The 23,866-nt window shown below is 36.1% G+C and overlaps 1 protein-coding gene across 1 annotated transcript in view; it reads left to right on the top strand.

Moving 5' to 3' along the window:
* ST6GALNAC5 (ST6 N-acetylgalactosaminide alpha-2,6-sialyltransferase 5) overlaps positions 1-23,866 on the top strand; it is a 329,013-nt gene that overhangs the window by 206,764 nt on the left and 98,383 nt on the right. The window contains exon 3 of the mRNA XM_053693339.1: positions 23,123-23,532. Within this exon, the coding sequence (XP_053549314.1) occupies positions 23,123-23,532 (410 nt within the window). The remainder of the gene's footprint in view (positions 1-23,122; positions 23,533-23,866) is intronic.

The following is a 23,866-nucleotide window of genomic DNA, read 5'->3' as shown; positions in this document are numbered from 1 at the left end:
TTTAGATAAACAACAGACAATAACCATTCTTTTTGAGCCGGTGTTGTTCACACAAGCCCCTATCCTCCATAACAAGCGATGTTCATCATTATGATGTATGTTTCCACATTTCTTTCACGTCCCTTTCTTAGCACAGATATTCTTTTCTCTTCGCTGATTGCTTTTTTCTTGCTTGACCATTACTCTGCTTGATAGCTTTAGGTTATCGCTGAATCCCATCTCCCACTCCAATAAGGACCATGATTGATACTAATCTTCCTCACAGGACACATTTATTGGAAACAGAATGGAAACCTTTCTGTAAATCTCTGCTTTCTACTTGCTAACAATTTGCAAGGCTGTCCCTTGCAGGTATTGCTGGTGCTAAAAACCCAACTCTGCAATCATCCATGAAACCAACACTTTGTTTCCTTTTCTAAGTGTGAAGAAGTTAAAGGATTGCTCTGTTGGTGGCAATAGCAAATTTAAGGAACATGTCTTGATATTGTTGGCTTGGGATTGTTAAGCGCACAACACAAGATCTTGTTCCTCATTGGAGATGGACAAAAACTTTACAGTATCCCCTTCTATGGCATTAAAGGGACATTAAACACTTTGAGATGGTAATATAAAATGATAAATTGTATATAATAAAACAACTCTGCAATATACTTTCATTATTTATTTTGTCCTCTTTGCCTGTAATTCCATTCTGAAATTGTGAGCTTTTCAGTTCCTGTTAGAAATGGAAGTGCAGAACACTGTTAAATCCAGCACAACCATTGGCTGCACAATCTAATGACCTATGTATAACTGTCCCTAATTGGCCACAGCAGAGAAGGTAACACAAGTTACAACATGGTAGCTCCCAGTGTTTTATAGACACTAAAACTTTACACTTATTTTGTCACTTTTTAAACAACTAATGAAACTTTAAAAAAAATACATCTACATGTAAGTCATGGACTAATCTTTTCTTTGAATGCATCATTCTATCTAGCATGTATTTAGTGTTTAATGTCCCTTTAAAGGCTCATTTGTTCATTTTCTTTAGCCCTATGGAGTTGAGAATGTTTCTATTTCTTGCCCCTTTTACGTTTATGTACACGTTAGGCTCCTACCTCCATTTTTTTTTAAAATTACCTTCATTTTAAAAGAATAAACATCATTGTGTGCTTTTTAAAAAGCTTTTACTGGAACATCAGAAATATTTTTGTTCTTTAAGAATTTTTTTTTTAAACAAAACTCCTAAAATGGAATTAAGTTTAGGTATAGGGAAACTTTCTTTAGTAAATATATTTGGCCCAAGAGAATTCATGTTGTTTATGTTTGTTTGTTTTTTAAATTTTGGAATGTCACTCCCTTTATTTTTGTTTGGTTTTATACATTCTGGGCCCCTTATAATTTGCATGATATCATCATGGGAGGATGTCAGCAGCACCATACAAAGCTACTGAGTTGGCATTGGCTGAGATAAATAAGAGGCCTTTGTTTGAAAAGCATCATGGGTATTACAGTCTGCTGTCTAAAACTAAGAACCCTGTCACAGCATAAGATTATTATTTTTTTTAAGGTATAGAAAGATCAAAAGTGAAATGTGTATTTCAATTTTAAAAAGAAGCATTTTTGCAATATACTTCTAATAGCAAAAATGCTTCTAGTAACAGTTATCACTGATTTTCAGTGGCATACGCACATATGCTGTGAGGGGCCCATACACAGTATTCAAACATCTCAGCAGTTGCTTGTATGACAGAAATTAAATCTTCACTGATGCAATACACACCACCCATAGCTGTCTGTGGAGTCGTGGGTCGATCACAATCGATCACAATCAATCACAAACTTTTATGATTCAGATAGGGCATGCAATTTTAATCAACTTTCCAATTTACTTTTATCATAAAATTTGTTTGTTCTCTTGATATTCTTTTTTGAAAGCTAAACCTATGTAGGCTCAAACTGATTTCTAAGCCATTGAAGGCCACCTCTTATCTCATTTTGAGAGTTTTTCACAGACACTGATAGTTCATTTGTAACATATAGATGTGTGCTCACTCCAGCGGAGCTATTTATGAGTACACACTGATTGACTTAAATGCAAGCCTGTCAAAAAAAAACTGAGATAAGGAGGCAGTCTGCAGTATGCAGAGATACAAGGTAATCACAGAGGGAAAAAAGTGTATTAATATAAGAGTGTTGGTTGTGCAAAACTGGGGAATGAGTAATAAAGAGATTATCTTTTTAAACAATAAAACATTTCAGTACACTGTTGTCAGGATACAAACTGAAAATCCAACCAAAATTGACATATACAATGGCCGTGCCGCACTTCTTAAGGTTACAGTACAGTTCTTTTAATTTAACTCCTATATAAATTGTGTAAGGGAAGTACTCATTCACATTTGTGAGATTAACCTATATAATCCAAATTCATACTAATCACTGCTTAAAGGGACAGTATACAGTAAAATTGTTTTTCCCTTAATGTATTTTAAATGACTTGTTATACCAGCTGCAGAGTATAAAATGTATGAGAAATTGCATTTTCAGGTTTATTTGTGGATATGAAATTGCTGTTTTTGTGCTTTGAAACCACAGCCTATTGAAATGGGTTGAGCTTGCAGGTAAAATGAGATCTCATTATGTTATCACTTTGTATACACACAGCTTCCTTATCTTATATTTGTTTGTAAACCAAAGCTCAATACTTATAAAGAACAATTGAAAATTATCATTTCATTAGCTATATCTCCGGGAATGTAATTTCTTCTGCTGGCTGTGTTTACATAGTCTGTCAATATCTTGGACTTTCTAATTTACTTCTATTATCTAATTTGTTTCATTCTCTTGGTATCATTTGTTGAAGGAGCAGCAATGCACTAATGGTTTCTAACTGAACACATTGGTGAGCCAATTACAATCAATATAGATATGCAGCCACCAATCAACAGCTAGAACCTAGGTTCTCTGCTGCTTCTGAGCTTGCCTAGATAAACCTTTCAGCAAAGGATAACAAGAGAAGGAAGCAAATTAAATTATGGAAAGTTGTTTAAAATTGCATTCTCTATCTGAATCATGAAATACATTTTTGGGGTTTCATGTCCCTTTAACCCCTTAATGACAACTGACGTACCAGGTACGTCATGCAAAAACTAACAGTTAATGACAATAGACGTACCTGGTACGTCAGTTGTCTAACAGAGTGCTGGAAGCGATCACAATCGCTTCCAGCAGCTCTGAGGGTATTGCAGTGATGCCTCGATATGGAGGCATCCTGCAATACCACTTTACAAGCCTCCGATGCAGAGAGAGCCACTCTGTGGCCCTCTCTGCACCGGTAGCGATGGTGCCGTTGTCCGGGTGTGAGGGAGCATGCGGGCGCGTGCACGAGGCGTGTGCGCGTGAACGTGTATGGTGCTCGTGCATGGGGCGCACGTGCGCGCATTAGCCACACTGACACCAATGAATGAGGGCAGAAAGGGAGAAAAAGGTAAAAAAAAAATAATTAAATATAAAAGGATCTGGGAGGGGGAGGGGGTGGGGGCATTGTGGGGGGGCTGCTACACTACAGAAAGAGATTTAAGTTAAAAATAAAATAAAAATACTTTGGTTTTTGGGGGCCAAACTGGGTACTGGCAGACAGCTGCCAGTACCCAAGATGGTGGTAATTAGGTAGGGGAGAGGGTTATAGAGCTGAAGGGGGGATAAGGGAGGTTGGGGCTAAGGCAGGGGTCCATCACAGCTAAAATATTTTATTATTTTTATTTAAAAAAAAAAAAAAAAAACTATTTTATTTAGTACTGGCAGACTTTCTGCCAGTACTTAAGATGGCGGGAACAATTGTGGGGTGGGGGAGGGAAGAGAGCTGTTTGGGAGGGATCAGGGGGTGGGATGTGTCAGGTGGGAGGCTGATCTCTAAAATTAACCCTGCAAGCTCCCTACAAGCTACCTAATTTAACCCCTTCACTGCTGAGCATAATTAACGTGTGGTGCGCAGCAGCATTTAGCGGCCTTCTAATTACCAAAAAGCAACGCCAAAGCCATATAAGTCTGCTATTTCTGAACAAAGGGGATCCCAGAGAAGCTTTAACAAAAAATTCTGCCATAATAGCACAAGCTGTTTGTAAATAATTTCAGTGAGAAACCTAAAATTGTGAAAAATGTAAAGTTTTTTTTTTTATTTGCTCGCATTTGGCGGTGAATTGGTGGCATACAATATACCAAAATGGGCCTAGATCAATAATTGGGGTTGTCTACTACACTACACTAAAGCTAAAATTAACCCTACAAGCTCCCTAATTAACCCCTTCACTGCTGGGCATAAAACACGTGTGGTGCGCAGCGGCATTTAGCGGCCTTCTAATTACCAAAAAGCAACCCAAAAGCCATATAAGTCTGTTATTTCTGAAAAAAGGGGATCCCAGAGAAGCATTTACAACCATTTGTGCCATAATTGCAGAAGCTGTTTGTAAATAATTTCAGTGGGAAATCTAAAGTTTGTGACAAATTTTGTGAAAAAGTGAACTTTTTTTTTTTTTATCGCATTTGGCGGTGAAATGGTGGCATGAAATATACCAAAATGGGCCTAGATCAATACTTTGGATTGTCTTCTAAAAAAAATATATACATATCAAGGGATATTCAGGTATTCCTGACAGATATCAGGGTTCCAATGTAACTAGTGCTAATTTTGAAAAAAAATGTTGGTTTGCTACTTGTATTTATTGCCCCATAAATTGCAAAAAAAGCAAAGAACGTGTAAACATTGGGTATTTCTAAACTCAGGACAAAATTTAGAAACTATTTAGCATGGGTGTTTTTTGATGATTGTAGATGTGTAACAGATTTTGGGGGTCAAAGTTAGAAAAAGTGTGTTTTTTTTTCCATTTTTTCCTCATATTTTTTTTTTTTTTTTTTTAGTAAATTATAAGACATGATGAAAATAATGGTATCTTTAGAAAGTCCATTTAATGGCGAGAAAAACGGTATATAATATGTGTGGGTACAGTAAATGAGTAAGAGGGAAATTACAGCTAAACACAAACACTGCAGAAATGTAAAAATAGCCATTGTCATTAAGGGTAAGAAAATTGAAAAATGGTCCGGTCATTAAGGGGTTAAAGAGACACTGAACCCAATTTTTTTTCTTTTGTGATTAAGATAGAGCATGGAATTTTAAGCAACTTTCTAATTTACTCCTATTATCAAATTTTCTTCATTCTCTTGGGATCTTTATTTGAAATGCAAGAATGTAAGTTTAGATGCCGGACCATTTTTGGTGAACAACCTGGGTTGTTCTTGCTGATTGGTGGGTAAATACACCCACCAATTAAAAGCTGCTGTCCAGAGTTCTGAACCCAAAAAACCCCTAGGTGCCTTCTTTTTCAAATAAAGATAGCAAGAGAACGAAGAAAAGTTGATAATAGGAGTAAATTAGAAAGTTGCTTAAAATTGCATGCTCTATCTGAATCACGAAAGAAAAAAACTGGTTTCAGTGTCCCTTTAAGTGAAGAAACTTTCAGTGTAGGCTGGGAAACCACAGGCTAAATCAGCTATCTCAAATACTGAAATAAAGGTAAATAAGGTACTTGTAAACAATTAAATACACTCCAGCAGGAAAGAAAAGATCATTTAGAACAAATTAAAAGGAAGAACATTTTTGGACCAACTGTCCCTTTAACAATATGAATGTATTTTGTAAACAATATTCACAATTTTTTAATTAATTTTAAAAGAACCATTTTCTAGACTGGAGAGAGATACATATGAATCAATAATGTACATCTGATTTCAATAATGAAGCCGTAAGTACTGGAAATTGCACTGTCCTGAATGTGTTTTGACTTGGTTGTCACAAAGGCGTGGTCCTGCTTGAAAGCCCAATCACAAAAGCATGTTTGTTTTTTAAAACCCAGTAACGAAAACAATGCACGTGTCTAATAGAATGATTCCAAGGGGTAGTTTTATTAAATGTCTAATGTCTAATGGACATGATCTGCTGTAGCGATCATGTCCGCCCGACATCGCTAAATGCCGACAGCATATGCATTTAACATTGCACAAGCATTTTTAGTGAAATGCTTATGCAATGCCGCCCCCTGCATATTTGCTGCCAATTGGCCGCAAGCAGGGGGTGTCAATCATCCCAATCATATCTGATCAGAATGATTGCTGTCCGCCACCTCAGAGGTGGCCGATGAGTTAAGGAGCAGCGGTCTTAGACCGCTGCTTCTTAACTTTTGTTTCCGGTGAGCCTGAAGGCTCACGCAGAAACATCTGCATTCGCAGCTTAAAAAATCTGCCCCCAAAGTGTCAAACAAGCAATTTCAGGGGATTTATCAAGTGCCGTTTAGCGTTGATTTCTCAATAAGTGTCAAATGGTCTTGAAAACCCGTAGTGTCGAGAAACCAGGATGTGATCATAGAGAACTTTTCAACTCCATTTTAAAAAAAAGCACTATTGTGATTGCGTGGAAACGAAAAGTGCCCTTGTTTTGTTAGAACAATTGGGACATACAGCGCTCTACTTTGTATTAATATAAATATAGTTAAACGTTTAGTAACCTTATTATTATTACATTTGGAATTCCATAAATAATATCGTCATTAAAGGAGCAGTAAAATCTAAATTTAACATAAATTAATTGGATAGAGTATCACATTCTAAACAACTTTCCAGTTTACTAATATAGAAAGAGGGAGCGCCAGCTATAGGCTAAAGTATCAGATTAACAGAATTGATCAAAATGATATTTAAAATAAATTTAATACATTCACATAAACTAGGGTACCCTATGTACTTATATCAATTTAGTTAAAAATAGAGTAAGTGCCCCTCAGGAGAGAGGGAAAAACCAAAACACATAAACACAAAAAAGAGGTGTATTAAAAGTACCAAATGATATAAAAAGTCTTAATAAGTGATGATATCCTTAACAAATATCCTGTGTAACAGATTCTGTGCCCCTGTGAATCCAATTATAATCCTGTGTGTATGATGGAGCATCCAAAAAATCAAAAATAAAAATGAAAATAATAATCAAAAATATATGATAAAAATAAAAATTGGAGAAAAGTGAAAAAAGTGAATCAAGTGAAAAAAGCGAAAAAAAAAAATGGATAAAAAATCCAATGGGATCCAACAAATGCAGCTCCTGCAAGAACAAAAATCACAGAGTGCAGTAACGCCAATACAAATATAAACTTAATTGAAAATAGGCTTACCCTATATGTAAACTCGAGCAGTGACTACTTATAAGATGTATATAGAAGCGTTTCGGCCCCAAACTGGGCCTTTCTCAAGGTCTTCAAAGTATCTAAATACCAAAACAAACAAAAATACTAAGTTACAAAAAATAACAAACACTAAATTACGGAAAATAAAGAAAGAAATTATCCAAAATAGCCCTATCAAAATAAAAAAGCCCACCCAAAATAAAAAAAACCCTAGCCTACAATAAACTACTAATGGCCCTTAAAAGGGTCTTTTGGGGGGCAATGCCCCAAAGATATCAGCTCTTTTACCTGTAAAAAACACAAAGACCCCCCCAACATAAAAACCACCACCCAACTAACCCCCCAAAATAAAAATCCTAATTCTAAAAAAACCTAAGCTACCCATTGCCCTAAAAAGGGCATTTGTATTGCCCTTAATAAAATAAACCTTAAAAAACCCAAATAAACCTTAAAAAAGCCTAACACTAACCCCCTGACGATCCACTTACAGTTTTTGAAGTCCGCTTGAACGATCTTCATCCCGGCGGAGAAGTCCTGATCCAAGCAGCAAGAAGTCTTCATCCAGATGGCCTCTTCAATCTTCATCCAGGCGGCATCTTCTATCTTGATCCCGGAGGCGCGGAGTGGGCCCATTGCCCTAAAAAGGGCATTTGTATTGCCCTTAATAAAATAAACCTTAAAAAAACCAAATAAACCTTAAAAAAGCCTAACACTAACCCCCTGACGATCCACTTACAGTTTTTGAAGTCCGCTTGAACGATCTTCATCCCGGCGGAGAAGTCCTGATCCAAGCAGCAAGAAGTCTTCATCCAGATGGCCTCTTCAATCTTCATCCAGGCGGCATCTTCTATCTTGATCCCGGAGGCGCGGAGTGGGTCCATCCTGAAGACATCCGGTGCCGAGCATCCTCTTCATATGGTCGCCGCCGTACACTGAATCTTCAATACAAGGTACACAATCCAAGATGGCGTCCCTTGCATTCCTATTGGCTGAAATTTTTGAATCAGCCAATAGGAATTAGGGCTGCTAAAATCCTATTGGCTGTTCAAATCAGCCAATAGGATTTAAGCAGCTCTCATTCTATTGGCTAATTCAAATTAATGGCGGATTAGTGGTTAATACATTTATTAGGTTTATTGCGATGTGGGTTAATAGCGGTGTCACGAATATCTCAGGATTCAGCTGCTAAGGAGTTAACTTTGTGTAGCTTGGACTCAAAACAGTTATTTGTTTTTCAAGAAGAATTGTGTTTGTGTCTTCTTTGAAGTGCCAGGAGCATCATAAATGCTTGGCAGTGTAAACAGGACAGACTTTTATGGCCTAAGCTGTCAGGAGCAGGGCATGATGTAGAACAGGGCCCCCCAGCACATCTCCTGAGGAGGTCAATAAAGGGACATGGGTTATGTATATATGTGGGTTAAAACTGCTATACCCTTAAAGGAAGGTAAATATGACAACCTATGGCATATTTGATATCAAACCGATTCTCCCAATAAAACTAAAAAGGTTCTACATATGTAAACATAGAAATTTCTTACCTAGCAGGAATGATAATGGATTGTATAAATTCAGGCAAGAAATTAGTCTATTGAAGATTGTAAAGACAGGGGGGTTTCTTAGCCCTCCCAGGAGGGTGTGGTTAAGCAACCTGATCTCTGAAAAGTAGTTTTAAGAATCTTATTTCTTAACAATAAGAGTGTCATTCTTACAAGGGGAGCTGCTGTACAGAAGTAAGGAGCCATCTTTTTCATGCCAGCCCCTGGCGCATATCTTGAAGACTAGGAAAGTATTAAATTCTGTTTTTCTCCTTTTTATTTTAAAATACTGTTTGCGTGTGTAATTTTATTTGTAACAACTTTTTATTAATAATGCATTGTGTATAATATTTTTGGCATAATAAATAATTCCTTTATTAAGTTTGGCCTTTGTCTAATAATTGAACCACGTTACTGAAAGAGACTGGAATATTAGAACTGTATAATTTAGGTTATTTTCTGCTAAATTGTATTTCTACAGTTAATGTGTAGAGTCTGGGTTTTTCCTTATGATTTTCCCTTTGATAAATTTTAAGTGGTGGCAGTATTTGAGCTATAGGATTAATAGTTTATTGTGGGTGGCATTAAAAGGGATTGTTGGGCATTTCTCTTACGTCTAGTACAGATTAAGGGAGGTCGGTTAACTCTTGCACCCACTAAACTGAATCACAAGCTTGCCTGGTGTGGCTAGATTGTGACCTGTTGGTGACAGAAAAGGGGGCTGAAAACCCTTTCTGTGCCAAATAAGTGACTGGCGCAGGGTTGGATAACCTTGGTTCGTCACAAGCGGATTAAGAGTTAATACATTTATTAGGTTTATTGTGATGTGGGTTAATGGCGGATTAGGGGTTAATACAGTTATTAGGTTTACTGCGATGTGGGTTAATGGCTGATTATGGGTTAATACATTTATTAGGTTTATTGCGTTGTGGGTTAATGACGGATTAGGGGTTAATAGTTTTAATAGGTTTATTGCGATGTGGGTTAATGGTGGATTAGAGGTTAATACATTTAGTAGGTTTAATGCAATGTGGGTTAATGGCGGATTAGGGGTTAATCCTATTGGCTGATTGCATCAGCCATTAGGATTTTTTCTACCTTAATTCCGATTGGCTGATAGAATTCTATCAGCCAATCGGAATTGAAGGGGCGCCATCTTGGATGACGTCATTTAAAGGAACCTTCATTCAGTCGTTGGCCGTGGACAGAAGAGGATGCTCCGCGTCAGATGTCTTGAAGATGGACCCGCTCCACGCCGGATGGATGAAGATAGAAGATGCCGTCTGGATGAAGACTTCTGCCTGGTTGGATGAAGACTTCTGCCCGTCTGGAGGACCACTTCTGCCCGGTTGGATGAAGACTTCTGCCCGTCTGGAGGACCACTTCTGCCCAGTTGGGTGAAGACGTCTCCCGGTAAGGTGATCTTAAAGGGGTTAGTGTTAGGTTTTTTTAAGGGGGGATTGGGTGGGTTTTAGAGTAGGGTTGGTTGTGTGGGTGGTGGGTTTTAAAGGGACAGTAAACCTTAAAAATAATGTTATATAATTCTGCACATAGTGCAGAATTATATAACATTATTTAGGTGCTATAGCCATAAACACATTTTTTACCTTTTAATTTGCTAAAAATATGCCGCTTTTACGGACCCGCTCTCTGCTCTCTGCTGAGCGGGTCTGTTATTTTTAGTCAGCGCATCGGGCCAGCTGTATAGTCACAGCCTGGCCCGACCGCGCCATAAGACTAAGTGCAGCTCGCTCCTGTCACAGGAGCGAGCTGCACTTAGTGCTATGGCGCGGTCGGGCCGGGCTGTGAATATACAGCTGGCCCGATGCGCTGACTAAAAATAACAGACCCCGCTCAGCAGAGAGCGGGTCTGTAAAAGCGCCATATTTTTAGCAAATTAAAAGGTAAAAAATGCGTTTATGGCTATAGCACCTAAATAATGTTATATAATTCTATAATGTGCAGAATTATATAACATTATTTTTAAGGTTTACTGTCCCTTTAATGTTGGGGCTCTTTTAAGGGCTATTTGTAATTTAGTGTAGGGTAGGGCTTTTTTTTATTTTGGGGGGCTTTTTTATTTTGTTAGGGGGATTAGAGTAGGTGTAATTAGTTTAAAAATCTTGTAATTTCTTTATTATTTTCAGTAATTTATTGTTTTTTTTTCGTACTTTAGATCATTTTATTTAATTGTAATTAATTGTATTTAATTTAGTTAATTTATTTAATTATAGTGTAGTGTTAGGTGTTAGTGTAACTTAGGTTAGGTTTTATTTTACAGGTAAATTTGTCTTTATTTTAACTAGGTAGTTATTAAATAGTTAATAACTATTTAATAACTATTCTACCTAGTTAAAATAAATAAAAACTTGCTGTAAAATAAAAATAAACCCTAAGCTAGATACAATGTAACTATTAGTTACATTGTAGCTAGTTTAGGGTTTATTTTATAGGTAAGTATTTAGTTTTAAATAGGAATTATTTAGTTAATGATAGTTATTTTATTTAGATTTATTGTAATTATATTTAAGTTAGGGGGGTTAGGGTTAGACTTAGGTTTAGGGGTTTAATACATTTAATATAGTGGCGGCGACGTTGGGGGCGGCAGATTAGGGGTTAATAAATGTAGGTAGGTGGCGGCAATGTCAGGGCGGGCAGATTAGGGGTTAATAATATTTAACTAGTGTTTGCGATGCGGGAGTGAGGCGGTTTAGGTTTAATATGTTTATTTTAGTGGCGGCGATGTCCGGTTCGGCAGATTTGGGGTTAAAATATTTATTTTAGTGGTTGCAATGTGGGGGGGGGGGGGCTCGGTTAAGGGGTTAATAGGTAGTTTATGGGTGTTAGTGTACTTTTTAGCACTTTAGTTAAGAGTTTTATGCTACGGCGTTGTAGTGTAAAACTCTTAACTACTGACTTTTAAATGCGGTACCAGGCTTGACAGGAGAGGGTCTACCGCTCACTTTTGGTCAGACTCGTAATACCGGCCTATGCAAGTCCCATGGAAAATATAGGATACCCAATTGACGTAAGTGGATTTGCGGTATTTCCGAGTCTGGCCAAAAAAGTGAGTGGTACACCTGTACCTGCAAGACTCGTAATACCAACGGGCGTTAAAAAGCAGCGTTAGGACCTCTTAACGCTGCTTTTTAACCCTAACGCACAACTCGTAATCTAGGCCATTGTTTCCAATGCAGCAAAGGATTCTGGGTAAGACAAGCAAATGAGGGTCACAATGATTATATATATATGTGTGTGTATGTGTATATATATATATATATATATATATATATATATATATATATATATATATATATATATATATATATATATATATATACACTTTATTTATGTATTTATATATATATATATATATTTATATATACACATATACACTTTCACTCAAATACCTAAAAACATGAAAAATCTTTTTTATTCAATTTTAATATTTTATCATGTGTATTTACTGTATATATTTCATATTCCAATGTTCTTCCTATAGCACACAAGTGATAAGTGTGTTAACAAAAGTGCCAGTATTTGGCGCTGGCAATCTAAGAGTTGTCAATGAAAAAAAAATCCAGTTATCCACAATGGGAAATGGAAATTAAATCTGTGTTTGGATGTTTTCCTCCGTATAGTACTACCGGAGCTCAGAACCTCACAGGTACTCTTACCATACAGCCGTCTGCAGCCGTGATGTAGATTAGTATTTTCCAATACCATCAGAAACGAGGAAGCACTGGAACGAGAAAAAAAAAGACTCAAGTGTAACAATATTTAAAAGGACGTAAGTGCGCATACAAAAATGGCTACTTACAAGAAATCAAACAGGTAAAAGCAATACAAAAATCAATGCGGTATGGAGATGGCATATACTCCGGACCTAAGAACGGATGGAAGTCTCTCACGGTCTTAGGTCCGGAGTATATGCCTTCTCCATACCGCATTGATTGTGAGAGACTTCCATCCATTCTTAGGTCCGGAGTATATGCCATCTCCATACCGCATTTTTTTTTTGTATTGCTTTTACCTGTTTGATTACTTGTAAGTAGCCATTTGTGTATGTGCACTTACGTCCTATTAAATATTGTTACACTTGAGTCGGGCTGCACCTGTCGTTTTTGTCTTGTTCTAGTGATAATACGTGTGCTAACCTGCATGCATTAAAAGTTTACTTCCAGTAGAGACTGTGCGCGAGCGACAATGCTAATAGAGCGGTACTTGTAATCTGGCCCTTTGTAAAAAAAAAAAATCTGCAGATAATGTACAGATAAAACTTTTGCTTCTATCTGAGTAACTTCGTGACATATTGTTTTTACAGGCAATTAATGTAGTATTTTTTCCCTTGGAATATGAGGATGCTCTGTTCCACATAACAAATATCCTGGTGTTTACTAGATGCAATATGTGAAAAAAATAACTGGAAAAAAAGAATATATATTTATAAACTCCTTTTTTGTGCGTCATTCTGCTCATTAGTGTATATATGCCAGAAGTATTTTACAAATCAGTATTCCATACAGAACATATGCAGGTAGTCAATTTCCAGTCTAAACAAAAGAAGAAATAAGACATCTTAATTGCTGCATGTTTTATTTTATACTACTGAAAAGGGCTTGAAATGACATATCTGTATCTGACAAGGTTTATTTATGAATTAAGGGACTATACTTTATACAACAGATATGTTTTTGGCAGGTATTCAAAAGAAAATAAGGCATTAGAGAATTGTAGGCGAGAAATCAGCTAGTGTTTCTTAATAAAGCCAATTTGATCTTTTTTATAATATTCTAGCTGCAAAGATGTGCTATAATTTGAGGAAATCACATTTACAGAGCAAATACATCAGGATGAAAAAACCTTATTTGATAATCTTAGCCTGTGCACTTTCGCCTTTTATTTAGAATGACCAAAACATATTTCTTACTTATTTATATGAGATATATAATAGGCGTGCTGTGTTATTCATTAATTAAAATATAACTATAACTTTTCGCAGTTCAAGGATCCTTTGTAGCATTGCCAGGAGTCCAGTTTTAATATTGGGGAAACCAATATTTCAACTTCCTGTGATTTAAATGTGTAAAAATAAATAATTAAATAAAAGAGTGGGCACTTCTGGTCTGAGGTGTGATATTGGGTCTAAATTAAAGGTACAATTTTTGTTAGGCAAACAACTGCTTAGAGTATATTGTATTTAAAGCAGCAACAGGAATGACTTTTCAAATAGATTGGACTCTTCCCCCACACACACACATTGTACATTGATTACTTCTGCTGTCTCCGATTTACATAGTTTTTCTATAACCCATACTGCAGTATTGATTTTTTCAGTATAGGTGGTGGTTTCAACAACCAAAAACAGCTGTTTCAGATGATGAATTAAAGGTAAAGGAGTTATTTTTTTTAAATAATTTAATACACTTCAGTGGGTAATATGGATCACTTGGAATGTATTAAAGGGAAGACAATTTTACAGTATAAAGTCCATCTGTAGGGACGTTAAACTGTTAAGTACAGCTACAGTAGTAAGGTTACTGTTTACCATGCATATACCGAAGCTTACTAACAGTCGTAGATCGTGGAACATGTGTATATACATTTGAGCTGATCCATTGTAGGTAGCTCATTTACACTATAGAGACTTTAAGATAACATTTTCTAATTATTCAGCTACACTATATCTAGGGTGTTGTTCAGTGAACACCTCTAGTGCTCATTCCACTACTTTTAAGTCATTCACTTTGCCTATTATACTTAATATATTCATCTCAGAAACCTAAGTGTGTTTTTAACTTTCACTTTCCTATTTTAACTGTGTGTCATTTTTTATTTAATAAAATTTATGTTTTATAATTAGTTGAATCCCTCTAGACAACCATTGCTTTCAATATTTCCCATTAAGCTTTACATTTGTAAGTTATATGTGGTTTTCTCTACCAGTTTTAGAAGTGCCTGATTCAAAATAACCCTTTGAGTGCTACAGATGTAGTCTTCTTAAAGAGTAGGTTTCTTCACCTCTCTTTATTTTGTTATAAACTGTACGAACTACATAGCACCCATATCCCCACTACAGACTAGCTACTTTCAGCTGTAATAAAAGGATTGAAAAGGGTTATTTACATAACACAAGTAGTGCCATTTGTTTCCTCACTTTTCATATATATACATGTATATGTGTATACAGGTGGCCCTCGGTTTACGCCGGTTTAACTTGCGCCGTTTCAAAATAACAACCTTTTTTTTCAGTCATGTGCACTAAAACTTGTTTTGCAGTAAAGTTATACAACTTAACAGGTCTGAAATTGATCTGTGTACACAGAACAGACATTAGCTATCAAGCAGTCACTTCCCTATTATCTTCCTGTCCAGCTGCTTGAGGTGAGGGTGCCGAACTGCTTATTAATCACTGCAGATTGAAATGCATAGAATAGGTGTAGACCCAATATTATCTAACATGCTAACAATGCAGAGAACTGATTGCAGAAAAATGCAAGTAAAAAAAACTTTTTTGTTTATTAAACTTAGTTTGATGATGATGCAGTCTGTTGTGTAATTATTTTATTAGGTGATGTTAGCAAATGTTTTTGCTCATTAAACTTAGTTTGGACCTGGAACCTAACTCCCTCACTTCCCATTGACTTACATTATAAACTGGGTTTCAATTTACAACGGTTTCGATTTACAACTATTCCTCCTGGAACCTAACCCCGGCGTAAACTGAGGGCTACCTGTATATATATATATATATATATATATATATATATATATGTATATATATATATATATATATATATATATATATATATATATATATATATATATATATATATATGTATATATATATATATATGTGTGTGTGTGTGTGTGTGTGTGTGTGTGTGTGTATATATATATATATATATATATATATATATATATATATATATATATATATATATATATATGTGTGTGTGTATATATATATATATATATATATATATATATATATATATATATATATAATCAACACAAAAAGAAAGGAAGTATACCGTGGCAGAGGGTGAAGTAAAAATCTTGTCTTTATTGCATATTCCAAACTGGATAAAAAGAAACCTGGAGGTCCATGTAAAACATCGCACACTACAAGGAGTACAAATGTGCTAACATGTTTCGGCTCAGGGCCGTAATCGTAGCTGACCAGTACACCTGTGTATAGAAATGTAAGAACAATACTCTGAGCTAATAGGTGAACTGCTATCTAATCCTGAAAGCAGACAGTGTGGGTGTGTACGTAGCCTAAATTAAACACTAGAAGTAAAGCTATATTAGTGTTATACACTTTAAGTGGCTAATTCAGGCTGTATCCATATTAGACTTAAAGCTAAAAGGGACATGGGTAAATAATCAATGATATATATCATGAAAACCCTACTAGAACTGACCAGATATAATGACCACTATAGACAAACAACCCCTATTTCATTAGGGGACAATAAACTGGTAGTAAAGTACACATAGGTAAATAATATGGGTGATATCAACCCAAGCAAGTCACATCTATATATATATATAATACAATATAAAAGTAATGCTAAATCAAAGAAAAGGCAAAACCACACATATATACATTCAGATATATACATGTATATATACATACAGCATATACAAATTGAGACTGGAACAATGCCAGGCTGCAAATGCACTAAGTACAAAGGACATGTAAATATATATACACGTATAAGAATAGTATAATGTTAATGAAAGAATATGATAGAATATTATAAAATAAGACATAATAAAATATATAATATAATACAATATGGGCAAGGTTGGGAAGAGAGAGATGCTACTGGACTAGACAACAATGAATAATAATAGTACAATATTATTTCCAGTAATTGATTAAATCATATTCGGAATTAAGGCCATTAGGCACTCGTGTCTTTAGTTTAAAGATCCAAAACATCTCTCTCTTCCCAAGCAACTTGCCTCTATCTCCCCCCTCGAGGGGTGACCTATCTGTTCAATTATTTGCCATCTGAGTGTCTTATTACTTTTCTGATGTGTGCGGGCAAAGTGTTTGACTAGGGGAGTACTTGCTTCTCCTATTTTAATAGTTGAAAGGTGATTCCTTATGCATGTATTTGCATCAGTGGTAGTTAGGCCTACATACTGTAGGTGACATTCTATGCATGTGAGTAAGTAGATCGCATAAGATGCTGTGCAGTTAAGATAAGTGTCTATATTGAAGGTCTCTCCTGTTGCCTCAGAGCAAAAACTCTTAGAGAAGATACCAAGTTCACACGGTCTGCATCTGGACCTACCACATCTGTACATCCATTTATGGGCTAACCATGAGCCACTCAGTGGCTGTGTTAAGTGGGGTAATTCTGATGGAGCAAGAAGATTACAGAGAGTTTTACATCTCCTGTAGGAGCAACAGAGACCTTCATTAACACAATTGACCAATTTGTCATCAGCTGACAACATTTTGAAATGTTTCTTGACTATTCTACAGATAGCACTATATTCATTGCTGAAATCTGTCACGACTGTGACTTTGTTACATTTCTGAGCATTCTGTGGTTTGGAAGAAATAGACAGGATAGTATTTCTGTCTATTAGATCCACCTGTTTAGAGTATCCTCTCTTTTGCAAACGGGATGTCATCATCTTACTTAGTTCTTTATATGTTGAATCTTTAGTACAATTCCTTTTCACTCGAATTAGTTGACCTTTCGCTACTGCAAAAGGAACATATTTGGGGTGACAGCTCCTGGCGTGAAGAAGTGTGTTTTTGGTGATGGGTTTCCTATAGATATCACAAAGGATGTGTCCCTGTTCACTTGCTTTAAGGGTGAGATCTAAATAATTAATACATTCTCTTTGTATTTCATAGGTGAATTTGAGACCAAAATCATTATTATTAAGGTTCTCCAGGAAATTGTTAAGAATACCAAACGGTCCCCTCCAAATCAGAAGCAGGTCATATATATAGCGTTTGAAAAAGGCTGTATATTCTTTGTAGATATTTCCATCTCCAAAGATTTGGGACAGCTCCCACCAACCCATGAATGAGTTGGCATAAGATGGGGCAAATTTAGCCCACATAGCTGTCCCACATCTTTGAAGATAGAAATTGCCCTCAAAACGGAAATAATTGTGGGGGAGCATGAACACTGCAGCCCTCAAAACGAATTCTCTAAATTCTTTAGAGAAATATGAGTAATGGACAAGAAAAAATTCCACCGCTTTCAATCCTTTATCATGTGGGATTGATGAGTAGAGGGCTACATTGTCCACAGTCACCCAAATATCACTTTCTTTATCCCAAGAGATAGTTTCCATAAGGCGGATAACGTTTAGTATCTTTAAGATAGCAGTATAATGTAGTGACAAAAGGATGCCAAATGACATCTAGCCACTGGGACAGGTGCTCAGACAGAGAACCTATCCCACTAACTATTGGGCGTCCTTGAACGTATATATATATATATATATATTTATAAAGCAGGCAAAGGGAAGGCACTCACCGTAATATTATCAGTACTTTATTTTCAAGTTAACGTTTTCGGGGTTACCCCCGTCCTCAGACTGGTCTGAGGACGGGGGCAAAGTACTGATAATATTATGGTGAGTGCCTTCCCTTTGGCTGCTTTATATGTATTATATTTGAAGTGCACCCCGGATGATGGACTACAGATAATGTGTGTGCTGGTACCCCTTTGCATTATTTTATATATATATGTATGTGTTTATACATGTATATACACTATTGAGCCCTTTCCCGTTAATTACCGTGAAACATGAAATATTATTTTTATTCAATTTTAATAATTTTTAATGTGTTTCATTGTGCTTTTGAATATAAATAATTTACATTCCAATGTTCTTAACTTAAAGGGACAGTAAACATACAAAATAATGTTATATAATTCTGCACATAGTGCAGAATTATATAACATTATCTTAGCAGAAGCTTTATCAAAATAAAGCATTTCCTTCCTTTTTTAAAAAAAAGTTGGACTCTGCTCAAGGTTCTACTGAGCGGTTCTTGTTGTTCAAAAGCGCTTCACGGGCGCGCTGTCTAGTCACAGCCTGCCCGGTCATGCCATTGAAGTGAATTTAGCTCACTCTGATCTGATAGCGATGTTCTTTTTATTTTTAAAAATATATTTCTATATATATTTGTATATATTCATATAGATATATAGATATAAACATATATTTTACAAAAAAATATACGTATATATGTATGTATATATATATATATATATATATATATATATATATATATATATATATATATATATATAAATATATATATATATAAAGAACATTTTCTTCTAAGTGAAGAACATTGGAATGTAAAGTATTCATAACTATCTTTGGTTTTAGCACCGTTAGTCTTATATGGTATTGAGTTATTGTTTGAGAGATGTGTTTTTTTTAAGTGAACGCAGTCGCAATGTCCGCAATCCTGAAGTAAGCATGCATCTGACTTTAACTTGTTTTACTTTCAACTTGTAATACGCGCACTAACCCACCCACATTAAAATCGTATTTTTTATATATATATTTGAATCAATATTTTATAGAAATATTTCATGTAAATATACAAAATCACCGCCTTAAATACAAAACTGTGGAAAGACAAACATTCTTGTATTATATCATAGGTAGTAATCAATGCAAATTAAAAAAATGATTACAATCCTTTAAAAAAATGTGATAAAAAAATTGATTTATCTACAAAAAACCCTATATACTTTGATGGTGTTTTTTTCAGTTAAAAATCATTTGATACATTTTTCTAAAGGATTGTGATGAACCCCATAGTTAGACGTCCTTCTAGAATAATGAAAGAAGTCATAAGTCTAAAGTAGAAGGAACAGTAAAGGGAAAAGACCAACCTACGTATAAGTGAATGAGAAAAAGGAGAAGTAGAGTTTAAAAAATGGAAAAAAATAAGCACGAAAAGAAAAAGAAGAAAAAAAAAAAAATAGACAAGAGAAATTACATTATTTTTGTCCCAATGGACATCAATTAAAGGGATGGGAAAGTCTAACTTGCATGATTCGGATAGAGCATGGCATTTTAAGACACTTTTAAATTAATTTCTATTTTCAAATGTGCTTTGTTCTCTTATTATCCCTTGTTGAAAAAGAATATGCACATATCCTACACTAGTGGGAGCTAGCTGATTGGTGCCTACACACATCTGTCTCTTGTGATTGGCTAACTAGATGTGTTCAGCTAGCTGCCAATGTTCTTTCAGCAAAGGATAACAAAAGAATGAAACATTTAAAAATAGAAGTAAATTGGAAAGTTGATTAAAATAGTATGTTCTATCCAAATTACGAAAAAACATTTTGGTGTTTCCTGTCCCTTTAACAGTGTCAGGAGATGCAGAACACACATTACATTATAATATTTGAGTCAATGGCTTTCCAAGGCTGCTAAATTGCACAGTGTATGTCAGCTCATCTTACTTAATTAGAGTGAACAACATTTACATCAAGTTTATCTCAATTAAAGTCCTTGTCATAAAAGCCGGTTGATTATAAATAATGACAAATTACTAGGTCAATAGAGTTCCTTGCAGAGAAGAATACAGCATTTTGCTTTGCTTATGAGCAGGGCCGTCTTTAATATTGATTGGACCCTGGGCAAACATTTTCTTGGGCCCCCCCACCCCATGCAATTTTGATCTCCACCCCAATATCCCAAAAAACAACTAAATCAATTTTTTATTATTATTATTAGCCCAGCGGTGGATCATCCACTGCTGGGCTAATCATTTAAAAAAAAAAATGCAATATGTGAAACTGGACCTAAGCAGTACTAATAAGTAAATAAATATATAAATTCCTCCACTGTGGATTCATTTAATATTCTTTTGAATGTGATTCTGGTGTGAGGTTAGCTGGTTAAAGAGATTTAGGGCAGCCAACAGGAGCAAAGCAAGGGAAAGAAGGAAGCATGGAGGTGCAGACAAATATAAGTTTACTGACTGGAACAGCAGAACTACTATGGGAAGCTGTAAAATCTGAGACAGAGAGAAAATAAAAACTATAAAAATAAACCTTACATTAATGTGTGAAGTATCAGCATGACGCTATACATCAGCCACACCAGCACATGTCACTTCTTTGCTAGCAACAAGTTCCCTCTCACCCTGAACTAGACAATGCTGCATGGGGAGGGGCGTGTGTGCACTCACTTATTCTTCCCACTGACACCTTTCTACAAAGCACTATTCCCCTAACAAACTTCAGTTAGTTGATCTTAGGGCCACAGCAGAAAGAGCAGGGCTAAGGGGACCAGTAGACTGGATGCTGTCTGTCCAAGGCTGCATGGATACAGTGTGAGATGAGTCACACAGCCTCAAGACTGAAGAGAGCAGTGTATGCAGCTGCACAGATGCTCAAATCCTCATGTGCCTGCCGCTCCAGCTTTCTGCTGCATGCGCCTACAGTCAGCCCTACCCAGAAACAATCCCCACCACCAGAGCAGTTACCTGGTAACAGTGGTAACCCCAATAGGACCTTTTCTGATGCAGTGGGAAATGGCTGGATGCCGAGTTAGGGCTTTGCATTCAGTGCTGCACAGTGCACATCTAAAACAGCACATGGCACTAGCTTGGCATGTCACATGACACCGGCACGGTCTGGCACAGTTTTTAAAAAAAAATATAAGCAGAGTACTTTTGACTGTGACAGTATTAGGACTGAATGTGTGTGTTCCCCATGTCACATCAGCAGTCTGGTATGAACAATAAAAAAAAAAAAAAAAAAATTTTTTTTTTTTTTAGAACTCTTGGGCCCCTCAACAGAGACTGGGCCCAGGGCAGCTGCCCCTTTTGCCCTGTGTTAAAGACGGTCCTGCTTATGAGGAGTCATATTAGAATTGTTTGCGACTTCAAATCTCTGCAAACGCATTTTAGAAATTCTATTAACAGAATATTCTAGTTTAGAAATAAAACTCCATGTTTATTCAGAACATTTTATAATTTTAAAAAATCCCTCTTTTTTACTATTAGTTTAACTGCAGAGAGCCAAGGTTCCCCACCCAGACAGTCTACTGCTCCACATCCTATATACTCTAATCACCAGCCCCATAATATTCTGGAACAGCGCAGGACCACTACCCCTTTGTATAGGTCTAGATAATAAGAGGTGCGCAGAAATGCATACGTTAGGGAGCGGACTTACAAGTGGAATGATGGTTTGGTCAGGTATGTGCTATAGTACTCATGTCAGGTAGCTCAGATATGTAATTTCCCTCAGGTAATAGATTTCTATGAGGGGCCACACTGAAATTATTAATGTCAGATGACTTGTGTGCATAACTGAAAAAATAAGAAAATTCTGTTCAGAAAGTAGAGTTTTTATTTATTTCTATAAAAGCCTTTTAAGGTGTATATGAATGCACAATATTGACAACACTGCCTGAAGCATGCAGAAAAAGCGCAGTATCACCTTAGTCTGCAAGACTCGCACTGTTAAAGCCCTCATTGCTAAAGGGGTTAATAAATTGCAATTTAGCTCCAAATATTTAATACTGGTTTTGAACTACAGACCTTTACAATAAAAACAGTTATTTAACCCCTTCCCGCCGCTAGGATGTTCCATGCCATCCTAAGTGCGCTGGGCTTTAGCGCCATTAGAACGGCATGTTACGTAGTAGCCATTAGGCTGTCTTGACGCAATAGCCACTTGCTAAATGGGAGTGCGGGTTGGAGGGCGTGCCTAGCATCATAGGCACTCCCCACTGACCCGATCCCATCATTGAAATCACGTGATTGTTCATGCGATTGTGTGATTTATATTTTTACTTAAAGGACCAGTCAACACAGTAGATTTGCATAATCAACAAATGCAAGATAACAAAACAATGCAATGGCACTTATTCTGAACTTCAAATGAGTAGTAGATTTTTTTTCTGACAATTTTAAAAGTTATGTCTTTTTCCACTCCCCCTTTACCATGTGACAGCCATCAGCCAATCACAAATGCTTACACGTACCATGTGACAGCCATTAGCCATTCACAAATGCATACACACTTATTCTTGCACATGCTCAGTAGGAGCTGTGACTGAAAAAGTTTAAATATAAAAAGACTGTGCACATTTAGTTAATGGAAGTGAATTGGAAAGTTGTTTAAAATGTCATGCTCTATCTGAATAATGAAAGCTTAATTTTGATTGAGAGTTCCTTTAATTGTTTTACATCTGAACTTTGTTCCGATGTAGACAAATAAGCCCGTTCGGGAAAGGGTTAAGCATATTATCTCTTGTTTGCAAGCTGAAATAATCTGATTTTATTTTTATTTTTTTGTCTATGAGAATTTATTGAACATATTGTACATTTTCCTTCCGCAGCCCCTGAAAATGCACTGCGAGACATGTGCACTAGTAATGAGCTCTGGACACCTGCTGGGAAGTAAAGAAGGAAAACGCATCGACCAGACTGAGTGTGTAATACGTATGAATGATGCTCCCACACGGGGATATGGACAAGATGTTGGCAATAAAACAAGCCTTCGAGTGATTGCGCACTCCAGCATTCAGAGGATATTGAGAAATCGCAACGAGCTCTTAAACATGAGCCAAGGAACTGTTTTTATCTTTTGGGGACCAAGTAATTATATGCGGAGAGATGGAAAAGGTCTGATTTACAATAACCTACAGCTGATAAGCACCATACTACCTCGACTAAAAGTGCACATAATTACACGTCATAAGATGCTTCAGTTTGATGAACTTTTCAAAAAAGAAACTGGAAAAGACAGGTAAAAACCCAATATTTGTATTTCCTGTTCCAGATAGAGCATACAATGTTAAACAATGTTCCAATTTACTGTTGTGATCATGGTATCCTTTGCAGAAGGTGCAGCAATGTATAACTGGGAGCTAGCTGAACATATCCAGTGAGCCAGTGACAAGAGGCATATATGTACAGCCACCAATCGCCAGTTAGTTTTAAAGGAAAATTAAACTTAACAATTTTCTTTTATGATTCAAATCGAATGCACATATAAAAATAAATTTACATTCAAATTTACTTAATTCTCTAGGTATTAATTCTCTTTGTTGAAATCAGGTAGGTAGGCTCAGGATTTTGCC

This window comes from Bombina bombina, chromosome 10 (assembly GCF_027579735.1).
Source record: "Bombina bombina isolate aBomBom1 chromosome 10, aBomBom1.pri, whole genome shotgun sequence".
NCBI lineage: Eukaryota > Metazoa > Chordata > Amphibia > Anura > Bombinatoridae > Bombina > Bombina bombina.
This window is presented reverse-complemented; position numbering and strand designations above follow the sequence as displayed.